This window comes from Fistularia commersonii, chromosome 13, assembly GCF_037954325.1.
Source record: "Fistularia commersonii isolate RoL2024-O1a breed Wild chromosome 13, RoL_Fcom_v1.0, whole genome shotgun sequence".
In the NCBI taxonomy this organism is placed as follows: domain Eukaryota; kingdom Metazoa; phylum Chordata; class Actinopteri; order Syngnathiformes; family Fistulariidae; genus Fistularia; species Fistularia commersonii.
Genome location: NC_141296.1, coordinates 4,703,724 through 4,721,449, shown reverse-complemented (window position 1 = coordinate 4,721,449; position 17,726 = coordinate 4,703,724). Strand labels below are relative to the sequence as shown.

General features: G+C 39.9%; 1 protein-coding gene across 1 annotated transcript; it reads right to left on the bottom strand.

Moving 5' to 3' along the window:
* Positions 1-24: 24 nt before the first annotated feature.
* On the bottom strand, positions 25-16,967 carry kdm2ab (lysine (K)-specific demethylase 2Ab). Its single transcript, XM_086157921.1, has 23 exons — positions 16,696-16,967; positions 16,213-16,253; positions 14,724-14,862; positions 13,272-13,350; positions 12,789-12,835; positions 12,459-12,637; positions 12,124-12,230; positions 11,939-12,032; positions 10,189-10,342; positions 9,993-10,108; positions 9,553-9,679; positions 9,157-9,440; positions 8,934-9,011; positions 8,522-8,770; positions 7,891-8,019; positions 7,687-7,773; positions 7,313-7,537; positions 6,987-7,016; positions 5,466-6,466; positions 4,163-4,326; positions 3,892-4,038; positions 1,464-1,679; positions 25-1,340 (listed from the first exon to the last, which is right to left on the bottom strand). The coding sequence occupies exons 2-23, from the start codon at positions 16,246-16,248 to the stop codon at positions 1,159-1,161; spliced, it is 3,870 nt and encodes a 1,289-aa protein (XP_086014047.1). The 5' UTR covers positions 16,249-16,253; positions 16,696-16,967; the 3' UTR covers positions 25-1,158.
* Positions 16,968-17,726: the final 759 nt, after the last annotated feature.

The following is a 17,726-nucleotide window of genomic DNA, read 5'->3' as shown; positions in this document are numbered from 1 at the left end:
GCTTCTCATCAAGACACGAAGCTCCCCGGTTTAATAATTTTATTTTTCTTGAAAAATAACGCAAATAACATGAAGTAAAAATGCTTCTGAAAATAATTACAATGCTACAGGATTCCCATTTTGATCATCTAATAGAGGAAAACACATTTACACAAAAGTATATTTTTATATTGATTTGTAGGGATGTGGCCAGGAGAGAATTCTGAGGACAGACCTTTAATACAGAAACACTTTACCTGTTGGGGACAAATAAATGAACACCTCTATCCCCCCAAGAACGAATTATACATCTCTACATAGAACTGAATAAGGTCATGAAAATCAGTGAAAATTAGGTACTCACATTTTTCATCAATGAAAACAAAAAGGCTGTATCAAAGAGGGGTGGGGTTGGGGAACGGTTTCATCTAGAATATCAACATTTACTCTAAATGTAGTTTGTACAAAAACAAAGCAAGAGATTGGAAATAATAGCACCTGATGTCTTAATGGTTATGTGGATAGAAAGTGTAACTGACACCTGCTCCTTGGCTTATCCCGCTTTCTTGATGCAACCAGCCTTTTGGGGGTGAGGTCTTGTGTACTTAATTGTGCACTTCTCACATTGTCCTTGAATATCATAAGTGATCATACATAGCACTTTATCGTTGCACCAAAATTACTTTTTAATGTCTAAAACGATCTTTCATGTGAGACCAATCACCTTTAACCATGTTTAAAATACCATAGCTTTAGTGCATAAAGCAGAAGTCATCAAACTGAGACAAGCCAGCACTTCCACCAGTCACCTGCTGTTAAAAGTCTTCAGCAAAAAAAAGCACCAACTGTGACTAAAATTAAATGAATGCGGATCCATAGTCTAGTAGAGCTAATTAATGGCCCATGTTTCCCACTCCTGACAAAAATAGGTGTTATTCCATACATTTATTTTTTTTAAAAAACAAACAAACTCCTGAGTCTCATTTAGGTGTATTGTTCCAGCCCTGACAACCCTCTTCTGTCCACACCAGTCAAGTGAGCAAGCACTCAAAGCTAAGACCTCACCCCTTTCCTTTACATTGTTTGTGAACCTCCCAGCCTTTCTGTGTCCTTTTGTGTTGCAGAGATTCACATTAGGATGCCCCCCCTGCTATTTCTGTCGTCAGAGGGGGAAGAAGCTTAGGATATCCGCTGGATCAGTTTTTCATCTGACAGGCAGTAGAGTGTGTTGACTGACAACTCAGAGATGAAGGACTCGCAGGCCTTACGGGAGACACCTTTACAGCCTCGCAGGTCAAGCAATGATATGCATGACAGGCGGCGGAGATACTTCAAACATGTGTCTGTCAGTTTGCTGCAACCTGGCAAAGGAAAAAAGTATACAGAATCATATTTATTTGTAAATGTGCAGTCTTTGTGGGTCACCATGACTTGAAAATGATTTTTGTTTCAGAGCACTGTTCTAGTAAGTATCCATCTCTCACCTCCGAGGTTGAGCTCACAGAGTGTGTTGCGGGTGGAAGAGCCCACGGCAGTCAGCAGGTTGATGGAGTGGTCTGTGAGACTATTGCAATGAGAGAGGTCCAGTTTTGTTAACTGGGGCATGTGGCGGATCACCAGGCGGAGAGTGGAGTCACTGATGTCAAGGCCAGCTAGTCGAAGACAATGCATTGTCCGCAGCTGACTGCGATTGTCACAGCCTGGACCACAGCCATTAGAAAATAGACAAAATCAGGAAAATTCCAAGAGTTAGTTCAGTGTTAAAATGAAAAGTGACAAAAACAGACAAATGTTTCCTGAATGTGCAGGATACTTTACACATACAACTGTTTTTGACTAAGATGTAATTCTTAACGATTAAATTTTTGTAACACTTGCAAACTATTGAGAGACATTCAGGCAAGTGTAATTATCTTTGGAGAGACCACAGTTTGGGCAAAAGTATTTTTCATGCTGCTTAGCTAAGATTCTTATCTTAACTAAGATTTCAACTCTGAACAAAAATTTGCTTTGTTAAAACAAAATAATGTCAATCTTGGAACCTTGCATCTGCTTGGATAACAAACATGCAAAACCAGCTGATAGTAAATTTCTTACAGTAGGGCTACATATGCAAAATTAGCACGCCTATTTTCCATATCATCCATAACACAACGTTAAGTTGCACTGGTGTGAAAAATCTTTTGGAAATGCTTCTTTTGAATTTTCATTTGTTTTAAGCTAGTGAAATTTATTTTTATTATCATTTCATTGCTGTTACTATTATGCACATGGATTGGTACCCAATTTGTGTACAAAGAGTTCAGGCATATTATGGTAATAAAAAATGTTCCCATCAATTTTGGATATAATCAAGCCCCACTGTGAAACCTCCCCTATAATTAGTATTGATATTGTCAACTGAAAGCATAACAAGTACCATTAATTGTCTATACTTTGCTCCCTTGTCAATGTTTTATTATGTTTAAGTGTTTTAAAGAACATTTTTACTTGGGCACAGGTTTGGGTACAGAATTAAGAGGTTGACACTAGTCACTGTATAATGCAGAAAGTCGTGACATTGGAACATTTCTTTTCTGGAAGCAAAATCAAACCATAAAGAAAACGAATTGCCTTAAACCCTAACATTTGGAAAAGTTAACAGACAGAAGCTTGGATTTTTTTTCAGTCACCTATCTGGTGATTGGCACAACATGATGACCACCTGTCTAATATTGTGTTGCCACAACAGCCCTGACCCATCGTGGCACGGACTCCACTAGACCTGTGTGGTGACTTCCTTATCAAGCACATCCTACAGATGCTTGATAGAATCGCATTCTTGGGACGCAACACCCCAAACTTGTTTTGCTCCTCAAACAATTCCTGAAGATGTTTCGCTTATGCATTATCATGCTAAAAGAGACCACAGCCATCAGGTAGTACCTATCATCAAAGTGTATACATGGTCCAAAACGTTGCTCAGGTAGGCCATAGTGTCAAAATAACATCCAGATGGCTGGCAGGACCCAAGGTTTCCCAGCCTAACATTGCCCAAAGCATCAAATGCCTCTGCTAGCTTGCCCTATTATATCCCTATTACATCCTGTTGACATGCGTTCCCCAAGTAACTGACCCACATGAACCTGGCTCGCTGCATGATGTTAAAGAAACCAGGTTCATCCAGTTCTATGACTCACTTGTAAATTGATGGCACTTTAGGTAGCAGACAGGGGCTAGCATGGGCACTCTGGCTACGCTGCAGCTATGCAGCCTTATATGCAACAAGCCACAATTCACAGACAATTCTGACACATGCCTATTGGAATTAGCATTCACTTGTTAAGCAATTTCAATTGGATTGGCGCACAGAGGCTAGCCTTCGCTTCCACTTACATCAGTGAGCCTGGGCTGCCCATGGTTCACCACTGCTCTTTTCTGGAATCATTTTTCATAGATACTGACCACTGCACACCAGGAACACCCCACAAAAAACCCCAGTTTGGAAGATCTGACCCAGTCATCTAGCCATCACAATTTGGCCCTTGTCAAACACGCTTAAATCCTTACGATCCATTGTTCCTGCTTCTTACACCATATGTTAAACAATGTGTTTTCACTTGCACTTTTCTTAAAGTATTTTCATCGTTGTTTTAACCAGGGAAAAAAATTCACTGAGATTAAGAGCCTCTTTTCAAGGGAGTGCTGGCCAAGATGGACAGCAACAAACACAAAATAAATTTACAAAATTACAGTAAAACACAAGCAAACCTGTCAGTAGCCATAATGTTATGTTTGATTAGTGTAAATATGATATATATTTTGTTTACAATAAAGCCAAACAATTTCTAGCATTATTTATAATAAAAGTATAATAATAGTGGCCTTTCTTGATTAATACTATGCACATTTTGAAAGGATTTTTTTTCTCACCTGGAGGGGTAACAAGGTCCCTGATCTGAGAATCTTTGACTCCATCTGCATACCGTATATCCAGAGAACGGAGGAGAGGGCAACTGGAGGAGCAGAGAGCTGAAATAGATAACCAGGAACAACCTGACAGCATCAGATCCTTTAGCCCTGAAAAATTAAATATTCAAAGATACTGAAATTAGTTTGTGGCAGTTTCAATATGAATGAAATGTCTTAGATGAAAATGAAAAAAAGGCCCTGTATAAAATAGTGTGTTTGTGTGTGTGGTTACCAGGTAAGCGTCCAACCAGCCAGTTGAGCTGTTTCTTTGAAATGTTGGTCCAAGAGAGATCCAGAGTGACAGGCTGTCTCTTTATGATCCCTGTTAGAGCCTGGGGAGTGATAGTGCGCTTGATGGACAGGTCAATCCGTGCCCAAAGCCGCTTGTCTAAGCACCTACAAATGAGAAGATGTTTAGAACAATATTTGAAAAATGGGGTGTAACATCATTGGCTGACATCAATATTATATAAAGAAAACATAGTCACAGGAGTTATGTACCTATGATCTGCTATGTACATACTGTATAACTGTCTTGAATTTGCAAAAAAAAAATATTACTAAGAACATGTCTAAAGGTAATAGTTCCATATGTGGCATCTCCTCCATTTGGTTAGGGAACCTGATTTTGTGGAGTACCACGGTAGTATAATGTTTAATGTTTGTCTATTCCATACAAAAAAGGGTTTTCAGATGCTGAGCTTCTAAAAAATTGACTTTTCATTTCAAGCTCATTAGATGAATATCTCTTCATTATCATCTTGCAAAAAGTCGTAGATCTGCTATTTAAAAAAGCAGCTCTTGTAAAACTTTCCTGCTTTGGGGAGAAGTTTCAATACTTAAAAGCTCATTACTCTAAGGATGATCATGTTCCTCCTTCAGCACACTTTAAGTGCCAAGCTCTAATACAGGCTCAACCCACTTTTGAAAATGACAGATTTCACAACAATTGATTCTCTTGCCAACTCAGAACAGGAACTCCTGTTAATCCACCAGGCTTACTGATATGGGATCTATTGTAGTATCAGGACTTCAAATGCAACAATGAGTGCATGGTCATTTTTTGCAAGTGCAGATTTTCTGCAATCCTCAAGCACCTACTTTGGCCAAGGAATGACATGTATATAATTTATGGACCAGTGTAGTGCAGAGAAGCGCCCTCCCTGGCCAGCAGATGAGCAACAGATTCCCAGGGAGCAGACACATCAACCTCCGAATGGAGTTTATACAAGTAGTTTCACTGGAGTTGATGGTTGTGGGCTGGTCCTGGTTATTATGCATTGGTTGTTGAATTGCAGTTCCATGTTTTATGTAGTGATATTTCTACACACTTGTTTTATGACTCAATCAGAGGGTCTATGGTGTTTAGTATCACCTATGCACACTTGGAACCTCAGCAGAGGTAATAGTAAAATACGGTAAGTGCCTCAAAATCCCTGGTTGGAGAAAAACAAAAAATACTTGACTAAATCAAACAGAGCTGAAATAATGGCCCGAAAAGAAAAACAGACGGAAAGATATTTGTGAAGTCTCACCATTTGTACCAGTTCTTGCACACAGCCATGCAAATGCAGAGATCTGCTCGACTTAAGTAGCGGAAGACAGACACCCACACTTCCCTGTCACAGTCTGGTCGATTCCCACAGCTTTCCCTTTCTGCCTCACTCCCTCCTTCCTGCAGGGCGGACAGAGGGAGGCGAAGATGGGGATGCTCAGAGGATGATGATGAGGTGGCGCCATTGCTCATTTTAGCTGGACTACTCAGCTTTGTTCTTTTTGAGGCATCAAGCCTCTCTAGATGGGAAGTTCGTGAATGTCCACTGCGAGTGAGAGGTGGTGTGTGTCTGTTTGATTGTTTATTAGGATTTCTTATGGGTGGTCTAGCGAGGGGTCTACTCTGGTTGTGTATTGTTGAAGAAGCACATTGAGGTGCTATAGCTTCTAATTTGGGAACAATGGCTGATGAGTCCTGTTTGGCCTTGGATGGCCTCTGCAGTGTCACTTTAATATGTGTGCCGACTTTCTCCCTCATTTGAATGTCCTGCTCCATCTCCTCCTCTTCATCCTCCTCCATACCATTTTGGTTGGCCAAATCAAGCTCGTCCTCTTTTTCTTTGGCTGCTCGTCCTCCTTGTCTCGACTGTGGCTGGTTCTCTTTATTGCCTCCATTCCCGCTGTTCTGCCTCCTCTCCTCTTCCTCATCCTCATCACTGCTGCTGCTGTTTGAGCTGCTGCTGCTAGTATCCTCACTCTCCTCCTCAAACTGTCCGTGACTTCTACCGACTGTGACTCCTCTTCCGGCTCCTCCTCCTCGCAGCCTTACGCCTCTCCCCCTTCCTCGGCGTGGCTCTCCCTTGGTTTCAACTACCACACCGAGGGATGACTGCTGCTGGAAAGGCCCGGTCTCTCTGGAAGAATTTTGGTAAAGGGAGGTCCCCTTAACTCTTCCCTGAGAAAATCTCCTTGATGGCGAGTGGTGTCGGGCCAGTAATTTGGAGGCCAGTGTCCTAGAAGAACGATCTAGTGCGGCCTGTCTCTGTTGGGAGGGAAAAGATGTTCAAAATCTCAATGCTGCTTTAAAACATGCTCTTAATGGTGGTCCATAAGGTTTAGTATTCAAACAATATACATGGGTAACATGGGTTTATTGTGTAAATTCAGTAACTGTGTATTTTTTTTTGAATGATAATAGCTAAAAAGAAAAGAAAGAAAAGAGAAATCCTTTATTTGGTCACATTCAGTTCAACACACAGCACAACATCAGCTAAATTTGTCCTCTGCATCTGACCCATCATGGATGAACCATGACCCGCAGGAAGCAACTGAACAGCGCCCAGGGGGCAGTTAGGGGTTCAATGTCTTGCTTGACAACACTTTGGCAGACTAGAAGGAGCTCAGGAATCAATACAGCTGCCACCTGAGCCAGCCTACCCCTAGCCAGTCTCTTAATATGTCTTTAAGATTCTAACTGGCCTGGCCTGAGCATAACAAAACAGTCCAAGCGATATGATATGAATGTGAGACAAGAAGTCAACAAAAAGAAGTAATCTACATACCGCTAAGATCTTCATGCGTTCCAGTTTTATCTGAAATAAAAAATAAAGTTATTGAATAACATGGTATTTCTCAAATAATAGACAACCATTTAATATCACCCATGTGTTCCCTATCAGATCAAGCATGAATTACCTGAAATATAATTTCATGGCAATAGCATTACACATGAAATTGTGACTTGGGGTGGTTTTATCAGTTAATGCAGTTTTCTCTAAGAGTATTTTTCTGTAAGACATACTTAAAACATAGTTAAAAGATCCTTTGGTGATGATACAACACTTCTCATGTCTTTTTAAAGAAGTTGCAAGTCATTTTCTTCCCTCACCCTCTTTTTGAGTCTTAGCTTCAGTGCATTTGCTCTGTTCCGATTCTGTTGATGCTGCAGTAGCAATCTTTGAGAGGGCGGTGGCGCTGTAGATCGCGATTGGGGTTTGCCCCGTCTCCCTCGTCTCAGCCTCTCGCCTACGCTGATTCCATCCCGATAGGCAAGCTTAGACAGGGGCAAGGAAGTTGAACCTTCCGACTCCTCACTTTCCTCATCACTGGATGACTGGTGTAACAGCAAGGGAAGTAATAGGACAGTGTCATTTCAGTTTCAACAACTCAAAATTTTAGATGCGGTGTATCATTTGGAATCCGTAAACCAAGGACAGGGAGAAAGAGACAGTGAGCTTTTTAGAGATAAAGACTTGTTGATACCTCTGATTCTGAATCTTTGGCTTGGTAACATTTGGGACATTCCCAACAGCTCGGCAAATCCTTATTCACCTTTCCCTCACCAGGTTCCTGACAAAGACAATACTTTAAACTACTGAAATGGTAACGGAAAAACCTGAATTTTAAGCACTGAAATAAACCATGCAGTAATTGGTTCAAGCCACGGTCTATCTTGGATATTCTTACTTTAATGCACTGTCGATGGGTGATCCGGGAACAGACAGAACACTCCATGAGTGTGTGACTACTTGTGTTTGATTCTTCTGGTTCCCCTTCTCCACATATGGCACATCGTGCTGTGTTTGGCAAGGCAGGCTAGAAAAAGGAATCCTATTTACTTCACAGTGCCCAATGGCAATGACTTTTTTGAAAAGCTGATTAATACCATTAAATGTACAAGTTACATAAGAATACTTAGAGGTAAATTGAAATGGAATGTTTAGCGCTGACTATAAATCATGTTTTGTGCATCTATGAAAACTATAATGTAGCCCGGCAACCCACAACGCAATTGGCGAGGGGAACTGAACTGGTCTCACATACTTGATTTAAGATTTTTATGGGCATTAACCACAGCCACAGTTTAACCAAATACCACAAAAGGTCAAACAAACATGCCTTTACATTTTTATCAGTGTCTTTTCTAACCCTAGAATGTTAGAATGAAACAAAAATTCTTCAACATCAGTTGTCAGCACATTTATGTTACTGTCTTTGCCTTGACTGGTGAAGTATTTACATGAGCAGCGTCATTCTTATCTACTGCACAGCTTATCAAAATTCAGCCCAGAAAATAATCGTCCATATAACAACTTACTTGAAGACACTGTCTCATCATACAGCCCTTCTTCATGCGTCCAGGCCCACCAAACTTCCTCATGTCTTGGCAGTACTGACAGTTGCCACACTCCTTTCTGCAGCAGCCTGCACATTGCTTACACCTAACCCGTCTCCGTCTCAGAGCAGAGATGGAAGAGCGTTTGGTGGATCTCTGATTTGGGGTGGGACCCAAGCGAGGACGGTAAAGCACAGGCGGGGGAGGTGTTGGGGGCCGGTACCATGAAGGCTGCATAAAAGAAATCATAATCGTGGCATAATTTAGTTTAAAATCCATAAATACGCATATTAAAATAGACAGCGAAACAAGCCAGGAACTTCTTTACAATAGAATTGTGGCTATGCGTTTACGGTCTGTGCTTAACAAATGTTAAAATTCATTTTTGACTCACTCTTTTGGACCACTTGACAATGGGCTCTCCAGTGTAGGACAGCTTTGGGTCATCATTTGCATGCTTCTCGAGGACAGCCTGCAAGTAAGGATGTGAAAAAGGGAAGAAAGCGAGATGTAAACACATAGTTTCCACCAAGGATAGTGATCTAGAAGGATTCATTAATTTTAGTTTAACTTTATGTCAGTTTTCAGACTACACAAAAAAATCGGTTGACAACCACCTTCATGTCTTCTAGCAAAGCCGCTGCATTCATGATCCCAGCAGGGACACACTTTTTGTGGGCTGGAAGTTCCTCCAGTTTGCCTAAAAGGTTCCACAGTCCCTCCAGCTCAAAAGGAGTTAGTATATGCTCAGATTTGACGATTTCCTCGACTTCTTCTTCTTTGATTTCTTCTTCTTCCTCTTCCCTCAACTCCATCTCCTCGTTCTCAGCATCACTGTCAACTCCACTGAAGTTGCCATTCCCCGATTGCTCATTAGTTTCAAGGTCAGCTCGAGTTAGTCCTGAAAAGATAGACATAGCAGTTTTAATTCCATTCAGTCATCAAAATTAGCAGATGCATTGAATGAAAAAAAAAAAAAACAAGCAATATTTGCTCATCTTATCAGTCTTTACCTATGCCGAGGGAGTATTTTTGGAACTCGGGGGTGAGGTGGGAGATGTTAGTCAGGCAATAATGGTATCTTTCCAGAACATACCAGCACATCTCATAGTAGAATGGGTAGCGAAACTTTGCTGGAACCTAGAGACAAAGGAGGAAATACTTTTTCAGTAATATTTACAATTTGGTCATCGTCAAACCAAGTGAGGCTGGTGGCCAGCTGGTTTTCCATTGACATGTGGTTATAGTAAGTGATTACTATACTACACACTGATCACAGTGATCACTGTGCAAAATATAGTAAAAATAATTTAAATTGATTAGAACATTGTGTCATTTTTTATTAATAATACTTCATAAACACCACGTTTGCGAGGTATAAAGTTTGACGTTTGTCTGGTAAAAGAGCAGTTACTCTGGATAACAGAAGTTGGATTTCTAAAGTGAATCTCACCCGAGTACGATCTTCAATGCTGTATATGTTCAGCTGCATTGGGATATTAAAGCTATGCAGGAAATTACCACCAAACACTAATGTGTCCTCTGGAGTATACACAGCATGGATCCAGCCTAAAAAAAATAAAAATAAAATATGTCTGTGTACATTTTTACAGGATAATGTAGTTGGCAGAGGTTGATAAAAGACAGACCTGATGGGATCATGAAGGTATTGCCCTGCTTGAGCTCTATCCTCTGGCAGTCATGACACTTGTCTCCCAAAAAAATATCCCCCTGTTTTCCCGATAACACCCAGTTCTCGTACATCTCCAGGTTCTGGGGTGTTGGTGGAATTAGCCAGAACACCTGAAGAAGTCAAAGGTGAAAGATGATGTAGGTATCAATCACAGAGCAATAAAAAAAGCAATAAAAAAGTAAGATATGAGAAAGAAGTGCTTCACTAAATACAGTGAGGAGAACAAGTATTTGATACACTGCTGATTTTTCAGTGAGGTCTGCAATTTTTATCATAGGTACTCTTCAACTGTGAGTGACAGAATCAAAAACCAAAAATCGAGAAAAACACATTGTATGATTTTCAAGTAATTCCTTTGCATTCTATTGATTGACATAAGTATTTGATCACCTACCAACCGGTTAGAATTGCAGCTCTTATAGACCAATTAGTTACTCTTTAAAAAGGTAACGTTCTCCGTTCATTACCTCTATTAACTGCACCAGTTTGAACTTGTAACCTGTATAAAAGACATCTGGGATAAAATTGTAGACCTGTACAAGGCTGGTATGGGCTACAGGACAATAGGCAAGTAGCTTGGTGAGAAGGCAACAACTGTTGGCACAATTATAAAAAAATGGAAAACGTTCAATAATGGTCAATCTCCCTCAGTCTGGGGCTCCATGCAAGATCTCACCTCGCAGTACATCAATAATCATGAGGAAGGTGAGGGATCAGCCCTGAACTACACAGCTGGACCTGGTCAATGACCTGAAGAGAGCTGGGACCACAGTCTCAAAGAAAAACAATTAGTAACACAATACGCCGTCATGGATTAAAATCCTGCAGCGCTTGCAAGGTCCCCCTGCTCAAGCCAGCAAATGACCATCTGGATGAACCAAAGGAGGAATGGAAGAAGGTCTTTGTCTGATGAGACAAAAATAGAGCGTTTTTGGTCAAAACTCCACTCCACTGTGTTTTGAGGAAGAAGAAGGATGAGTATAACCCCAAGAACACGTTCCCGACTGTGAAGCATTGGGGTGGAAACGTAATTCTTTGGGGATGCTTTTATGCCGAGGGAACAAGACGATTGCACCGTATTGAGGGGAGGTTGGACGGGGCCATGTATCGCAAGATCTTGGCCCACAACCTCCTCTCAGTAAGAGCCATGAAGATGGGTCGTGAGTGGGTCTTCCAGCATGTCAAAAACCCAAAACACAGAGCCAGAACACCTGGAGAGCGGCTCCAAAAGAAGCATCTCTAGGTCCCGCAGTGGCCTAACCAATCTCCAGACCTGAACCAAATAGAAAATCTTTGGAGGCAGCTGAAAGTCCATATTGCCCAGCGACTGCCCCGAAACCTGAAGGATCTGGACAAGATCTGTATGGATGAGTGGGCCAAAATCCCTGCTGCAGCGTGTGCAAACCTGGTCAAGAACTACAGGAAATGTCTGATCTCTGTAATTGCCAACAAAGGTTTATGTACCAAATATTAAGTTCTGTTTTTCTGATGTATCAAAAACGTATGTTATGCAATAAAAAGGGAATTAATTACTTAAAATCATACAGTGTGTTTTTCTGAATTTTATTTTAGATTCAGTCACAATTGAAGAGTTTTTATGACAAAAATTACAGCCCTCTACATGGTTTGCAAGTGGGGAAAGCTGAAAAATCAGTAGTATATCAAATGCTTGTGCTCCCCACTGTCATTTTTGGGTCAAGACTGACCTTTCCACCTCGTAGAACATGGTACCAGACTGAGGTGCCTCCGAAGTCAATGTGGAAATCTGTGAAGCAGCCCTGTACACTCATAAGACAGTACCTGTGAAAAAAAGTTGCAGAAGATACACAGATCACAGATACAGGTGATATGGTCAGCAATAGTCAAATGTAATGGGTTTTAGTGCTCTTACTTTTGTACTTTGGGATAATGCATGTCTATTATGGCATTAGTGGAATCTCTCTGTCGCTCCTTTAAATGGCGGGGCCACATGTTGTCCACCCAGTCAATAAGGTCAACCTGGTTGAGAGAAGAACATGGAACAAGATATTCAATTGGTCTAGAAGTCACAACTGAATGCCTTTTTGTCTGTAGAAAGAGCTCAGTATACTACGACCACAGTTTATATAGAAATATAATTGTGGTCGTATGACAAAATGACTAATAATATTCGAATTATGAGTCATTTTTCGCCAGGAATACTCAGGATTTCAAATTTCATCTGTGAGAGACTGTGGTCATCTTTACCGAAGATGGTCGTTGAACTAAGTTCTCCAGTCTGGTGTGGCTGAATTCCAGACTGATGACATTATAAAGTTTCTCTCTTTCTGATGGTGGTGTCTCATAGTAACGCCGCCACTGAGCCATTGACATCTCAATTCCCTTCTGGGTGTTCACATCCATCACATCTACAATTCGTCGACTACCTGTAGGGGATTGAAAAGGAGTTTAATGACTGAGGCCACCGGCTTACCAAGAATAATCGGATAATAATCATAAACTACTTGGACTGTACAATATAGTAATGATATCACTAGACAGAGGATGTGCCCATTTACTTTGTTAGATCAAACTTACCGACAAACAACTTGACATCGCTGACGCTGAAATCAGAGTCTGGCATTCTGAAAATGAGAGTCAATTTCCTGTTAGTTTGCGCAAATGTCAAAGTGACCTCTAATCATCTCTTAAAAGGCTCTAGAGAGGATAGTGTATTATTTTCATATCTGCATCTAGTGCAAAAAGTGCTAGCTGTTTCACTTTGCACTGTGTCAAGTTGCTTACTACCTTTTCTGGATTGGTGGCCTTAACCTCAAATCAGCATTTATGGGTTATTTCAATTGTTAAGCAAGTGAAAATGCATATATGGGAGGTGGAAAATGAATAAATAAATAAATTAATGAATTAATTACAAACAAAAAATAAAAAAATCACCATTTGAAGTTAATGAAAACCAACAAAATGTGTTATCTGCAACAAATTAGAAGAGACCATGAAGAGTGGTAGTGCTGAGGCAGCTTTTTACAAGAACAAATTTATGGTTAAAAAGGTATTACTTACTGTAGGCCAAGTCCATCTGCTTTCTCAAATATTATGGGATCCCTGAGCCCTTCCCTCTGGATGTATTCAAATGTGAAATCTAGAAACAAATGAAACATAGCTATTTTTGTCATATCAACTATGTCAAGCAAAACAGCTCAGAGGAAAAAATGTGCCATCATTAGTATAAAAAGTATTACTGTTCTTTTTCGAAAGCAATGGAAGTTGTGAGTCGGTTTTAAATATCATTTTACTGCATTATCTGAACCTTTTCTCCTGAACTTTTAAGTATGCTTGTGTATATTTTCACATGCTTGTGAGGAATACTATACAATACTTGTTACTAACATTTTGATGAATTTGTCAGTTTTGCTGTGAATATAGGTTAAAACCTGCTATTGTCCCTTTATTTAATCCCTGAGTGACTCATTGATGTTATTATCTTGCCTTCATGGCATCCAATACCATCGGGTTACAGACTTATCATTCGTGTTATTAAAAAGGGTTAAGAACTTGGAGTTCAGGATAATCAGATGCTAGGCTAACATAAAATCAACCACAAATTCTCATAATCAAGCAGGCTGTTACTTCTGACCACATCATGAACAGTTTTTTTTTTCCACACAAAGCATTATATTCACTGCCACCAGTTAAGAATCAAATTTGAACATTTTCAGTCCTAACTCAATAGATCCTGCGGTTATTTTCAGCTCACCAAATTTTTGCATATTCCTGCGTGGGGCTAGACGAATGGCTTTGTGCGATAGACCCAACACAAAGAGAATTCTGACTACACCTCATGAGTGCAGACAACTGCAACATCTTAACTTCCCTGTCAACAACAGTATCTCACTTAAAACACTGTTGCTAATTACTAACCTCTCTGTGTAGTTAAATAGCCAAGATCTGCCTTTAGTCTGAGGCAGCTTGCCAATTTTTCTCACCACTAAGACACTTTGTTCCATTAACATATTAATGGATATACCTTAATTATGGTCAGGATCATTTCATTGCTTGTATTCAGAAATAAGACTGTATGCATACAGCACCAGTTTAGACATTTTCTTGCATCATAATGTGCTACAGTCATACAAAAATATCTGAAAAGAAAAATGTCTCAAAAAGAAATTAGGACGAAAATAAAAAGTTACAGAGACTGATAATAAATTAATGAAAAAAACATTGGTCAATAACTCAGTATTATGTAGTCTCAAATGGATTTTGTGTCTATGATTTGTAACTCAAGAAAGAGATATAGGAACTAGTCTCAGATAGTATCAGATAATTAGACATTTCCAAATTGGGTGGAAAATGGGTTTCAAAAAGTTACATGTTTTATTGCCATTATAGAAAACTAATTCAGCTCAGATAACTTTGATCAAACGTAGTAGTTAACTTGTTCCCCACTACCAAGGTGTATTTCAAAATGTGACTATTTTCTCAATTTATTCTACTGTTAAGTTGACATCTTACCTTTGCCGTCCATGAGTTTGACTAAATCAGAGCCAAACCTGCTACAGTGCAATTTTTCCTCCAAGTCAAATGTTCTTTTCCCTTCGATTTCATCATCTGAGATACCATCATCCTGGTAACGGCGACGCGTGCCAGTTCGCTGGTGACAAAAGATTTACATTAATGTTTCCATCTGACCTGTACATTACCAATACAGACCAAAGACAGTTATACACAAAATACAGCAGTAACATGCATAAAACCCCTTGGTACATTGTAATGGTGAGTTTCTTCACAACACTGTATTTAGCATAATTTTGTCATATGACATAGCTGGAACTATAGTATCTATAATCAAGTTTTAAGAGTTAATTTTACAATGTGGAGTTACAATTTTTGAATGTATATAACAATGTGATTACAATAGAGAATATTTTACATGAAAAAGTATTGAACTTTTTTGCACAATTGCTGTTGCAACACAACTAACATATTCATAAACAATACTCACTTGGCTAAATGCTATGAAATTAAGTGTTCAGGCACTAACAAGAGCTAACACTGATTAAACTTAAGTTGGACTGTCAACAGTGTATAAAGTCAAGACAAGAAAAAACACTATGAATTAATGCAAATCGGTCAGTCTGCCAAATACAAACTTAGTTAATGGGGGAACGAAACAATACAGCATTACAAAAGCAGGGGTTAATCTTCCACCCACTGCCTCCTCTTACCCCCCTACTGCTATTCACCCAATGCAGCACTGCTTGGCTAGACAGATGGATCAAGCACAACACCCTATCAGATCTCCCCACCCCCACCCCTGTACTACAACTGTGCCTTTATCTCAACTCTTGAGTATACTGACTTTAATAACCAAGGGCTGTATCAAAGGAGTTGTTACTTAACAATAAACAACTTTTGTCCCCAAAAGTCATAAAATGTAGAAGCATAAGTGAAGAATCATATGGAATGTTGCCATTTCATAATCGGTGTGTTGAAAAGCAAACTAACAGATATTTAAACTAAATGGATCATCGAGCAGGAGAAAGGGCTATTTTTTAATATAAAACACAATCGAACTTATATCACTCCTCCACCTAGACCATCAAACCTTAGGATCTGCAAAGGGTATCCCTTTAAACGTCCCCAAGTTTTATGTCGGGTAGTTGACTGCTTTAAAAATAGGGGCAAACGATTGGAAAGAGGTGAAACAAGGTCACTAACAATACTGTCCAAAGAGACACTGAACTTGACCTCCTCTTGAACCCAAAGTCCCTTCTTAAGGTTCATTACCGTCATTAGGGTGTCTAACAAAACAAGAGCAGGGCCAGTGGTACAACGGGGTGTGGATCACGTCTAACAAATACAGCAGTTTGTATCTGGTAAAATACATCGCACACACGTACCTTGTACTTAAACGTTTCATACATAGCTTAAGATAAAACCTCTTTATAGCTGCAAAAAATACAAACTATTGTCGCAGGAAGCTAACAATTAAGTTACTCACCAAGCGTTTGCTGTATCGTGTATGTGGATCCTCCATAGTCTCTGAACAGGAAACAAAGTTTCACAATACAGCAAATTACTCATATAGGGTACGATGCGGCTTTTGGGGAAATATACTGCATTTTTCCGTTTTATCGGGCAGAAACACATACACTTATCTCAATGGCCAATCGAGTAACACAGCTCTGTTAGCGTCAGCTAACCACTAACCAAAGGTTAGCAGCATTTACAAAATAATATATATTCGTGTTGCACTTGTGTCACCCGATACAGACCAAGGGCCACCGCGGCAACTGCATTCAGAAGCAAAAGTCTGAATAAATGTTATTCTTAACTGAGATTATTTGCCCGGTGTTATAGGCTAACGTAAACTAGCTCAGTTGACAATCTCTTTCATAAGCCGTTTGCTAACGTAGTCGCTAACAAGCTAGCTGACGTTAGCCTCTGTATAGCAGTTGTGAGCTCCTTTTATCAATAACGTTACCTCTGCGATGTAACTCCGTTTAGTCGTAGTGGTCAAAGTAACATTTCACAAATTGAGCGTGTTAATCCTCTCTGTAAAGTTTCGCCCCATGTTATGCGACGACGGCCGAGTGTATTCATATGTTTATTATTGTGCGATAAAGTTAGAAGGATTCGACGTCCGGAGCCGCCATTTTCAGCTGCTCATAACACACACACACACAGACACTCTCTCAAACACACACACACACACAAACACACGTACATACATACACAGACCTAAGGAAGCCCATATGACCCGCCCCCGATTAAACGAGTGGTGGAAATATTTGCATAGAGACACTGTTATTGGACACAAAGCGTGCTATTTAAAAGAGATCCGGTTATGTTAATACACAGGTCTACTCGTTTTTACCGTTTTGACAGTCGAGGGTTTCTGGATCGTCCATCACTTCTCACTAACGTCGCCAAGAAGTGCTAATTTCCTTACTGTACTGCACCGTGACGCGTTTTTTATATACATTCAGATCCAAAACAATCCATACTTTTATCTAATTATGAGTTATTATCATTGCATATTATCTTTGAGGGTTTACATGTGATGCTGACAAAAATATTTTCGTGTATATTCTCATGTTTTTTAGCCCATATTGCAATTGGCTTACTTTTCAATATGCTTTTTCCTTACTGTATATTCAAACGTTTACAATAGGGCCGAAGGATACTCATGATGATTCATGTATTTTTTCTAAATTAAATGTCCAATTAACTGACACAGGTATGATCGGACATTTAAACGTGTAAACAGTTTATTTTCAGACTTACTCTAGCTTCTTGGGAGCTTTTGTTGACAATGTTTCATCTTACCCCAGAGAATACATTACTTGCAGCTCATAATGGCCCTCCTTTGAAGCAATAACATTTTAGTTTTTCATTGAGCAGCTCCTCTGCCCCGCTTATCCGGTCAACTCGCAGCAGCAAAACGAACACTTCCTGACTGAAACTCCGCCCAACTCTGTGCTGACGATCCAGGTCTGATCCCGGCTGGGAAGA

Excerpts from the sequence above, each read along its gene's own strand:
- kdm2ab (XM_086157921.1), bottom strand. The coding sequence starts at position 16,248 with ATGGAGGATCCACATACACGATACAGCAAACGCTTG. Across the intron at positions 12,638-12,788 it reads CGATGTCAAGTTGTTTGTCG|GTAGTCGACGAATTGTAGAT; the intron begins GTAAGTTTGATC and ends AATCCCCTACAG. Across the intron at positions 7,017-7,312 it reads AGCTAAGACTCAAAAAGAGG|ATAAAACTGGAACGCATGAA; the intron begins GTGAGGGAAGAA and ends TTTTTATTTCAG.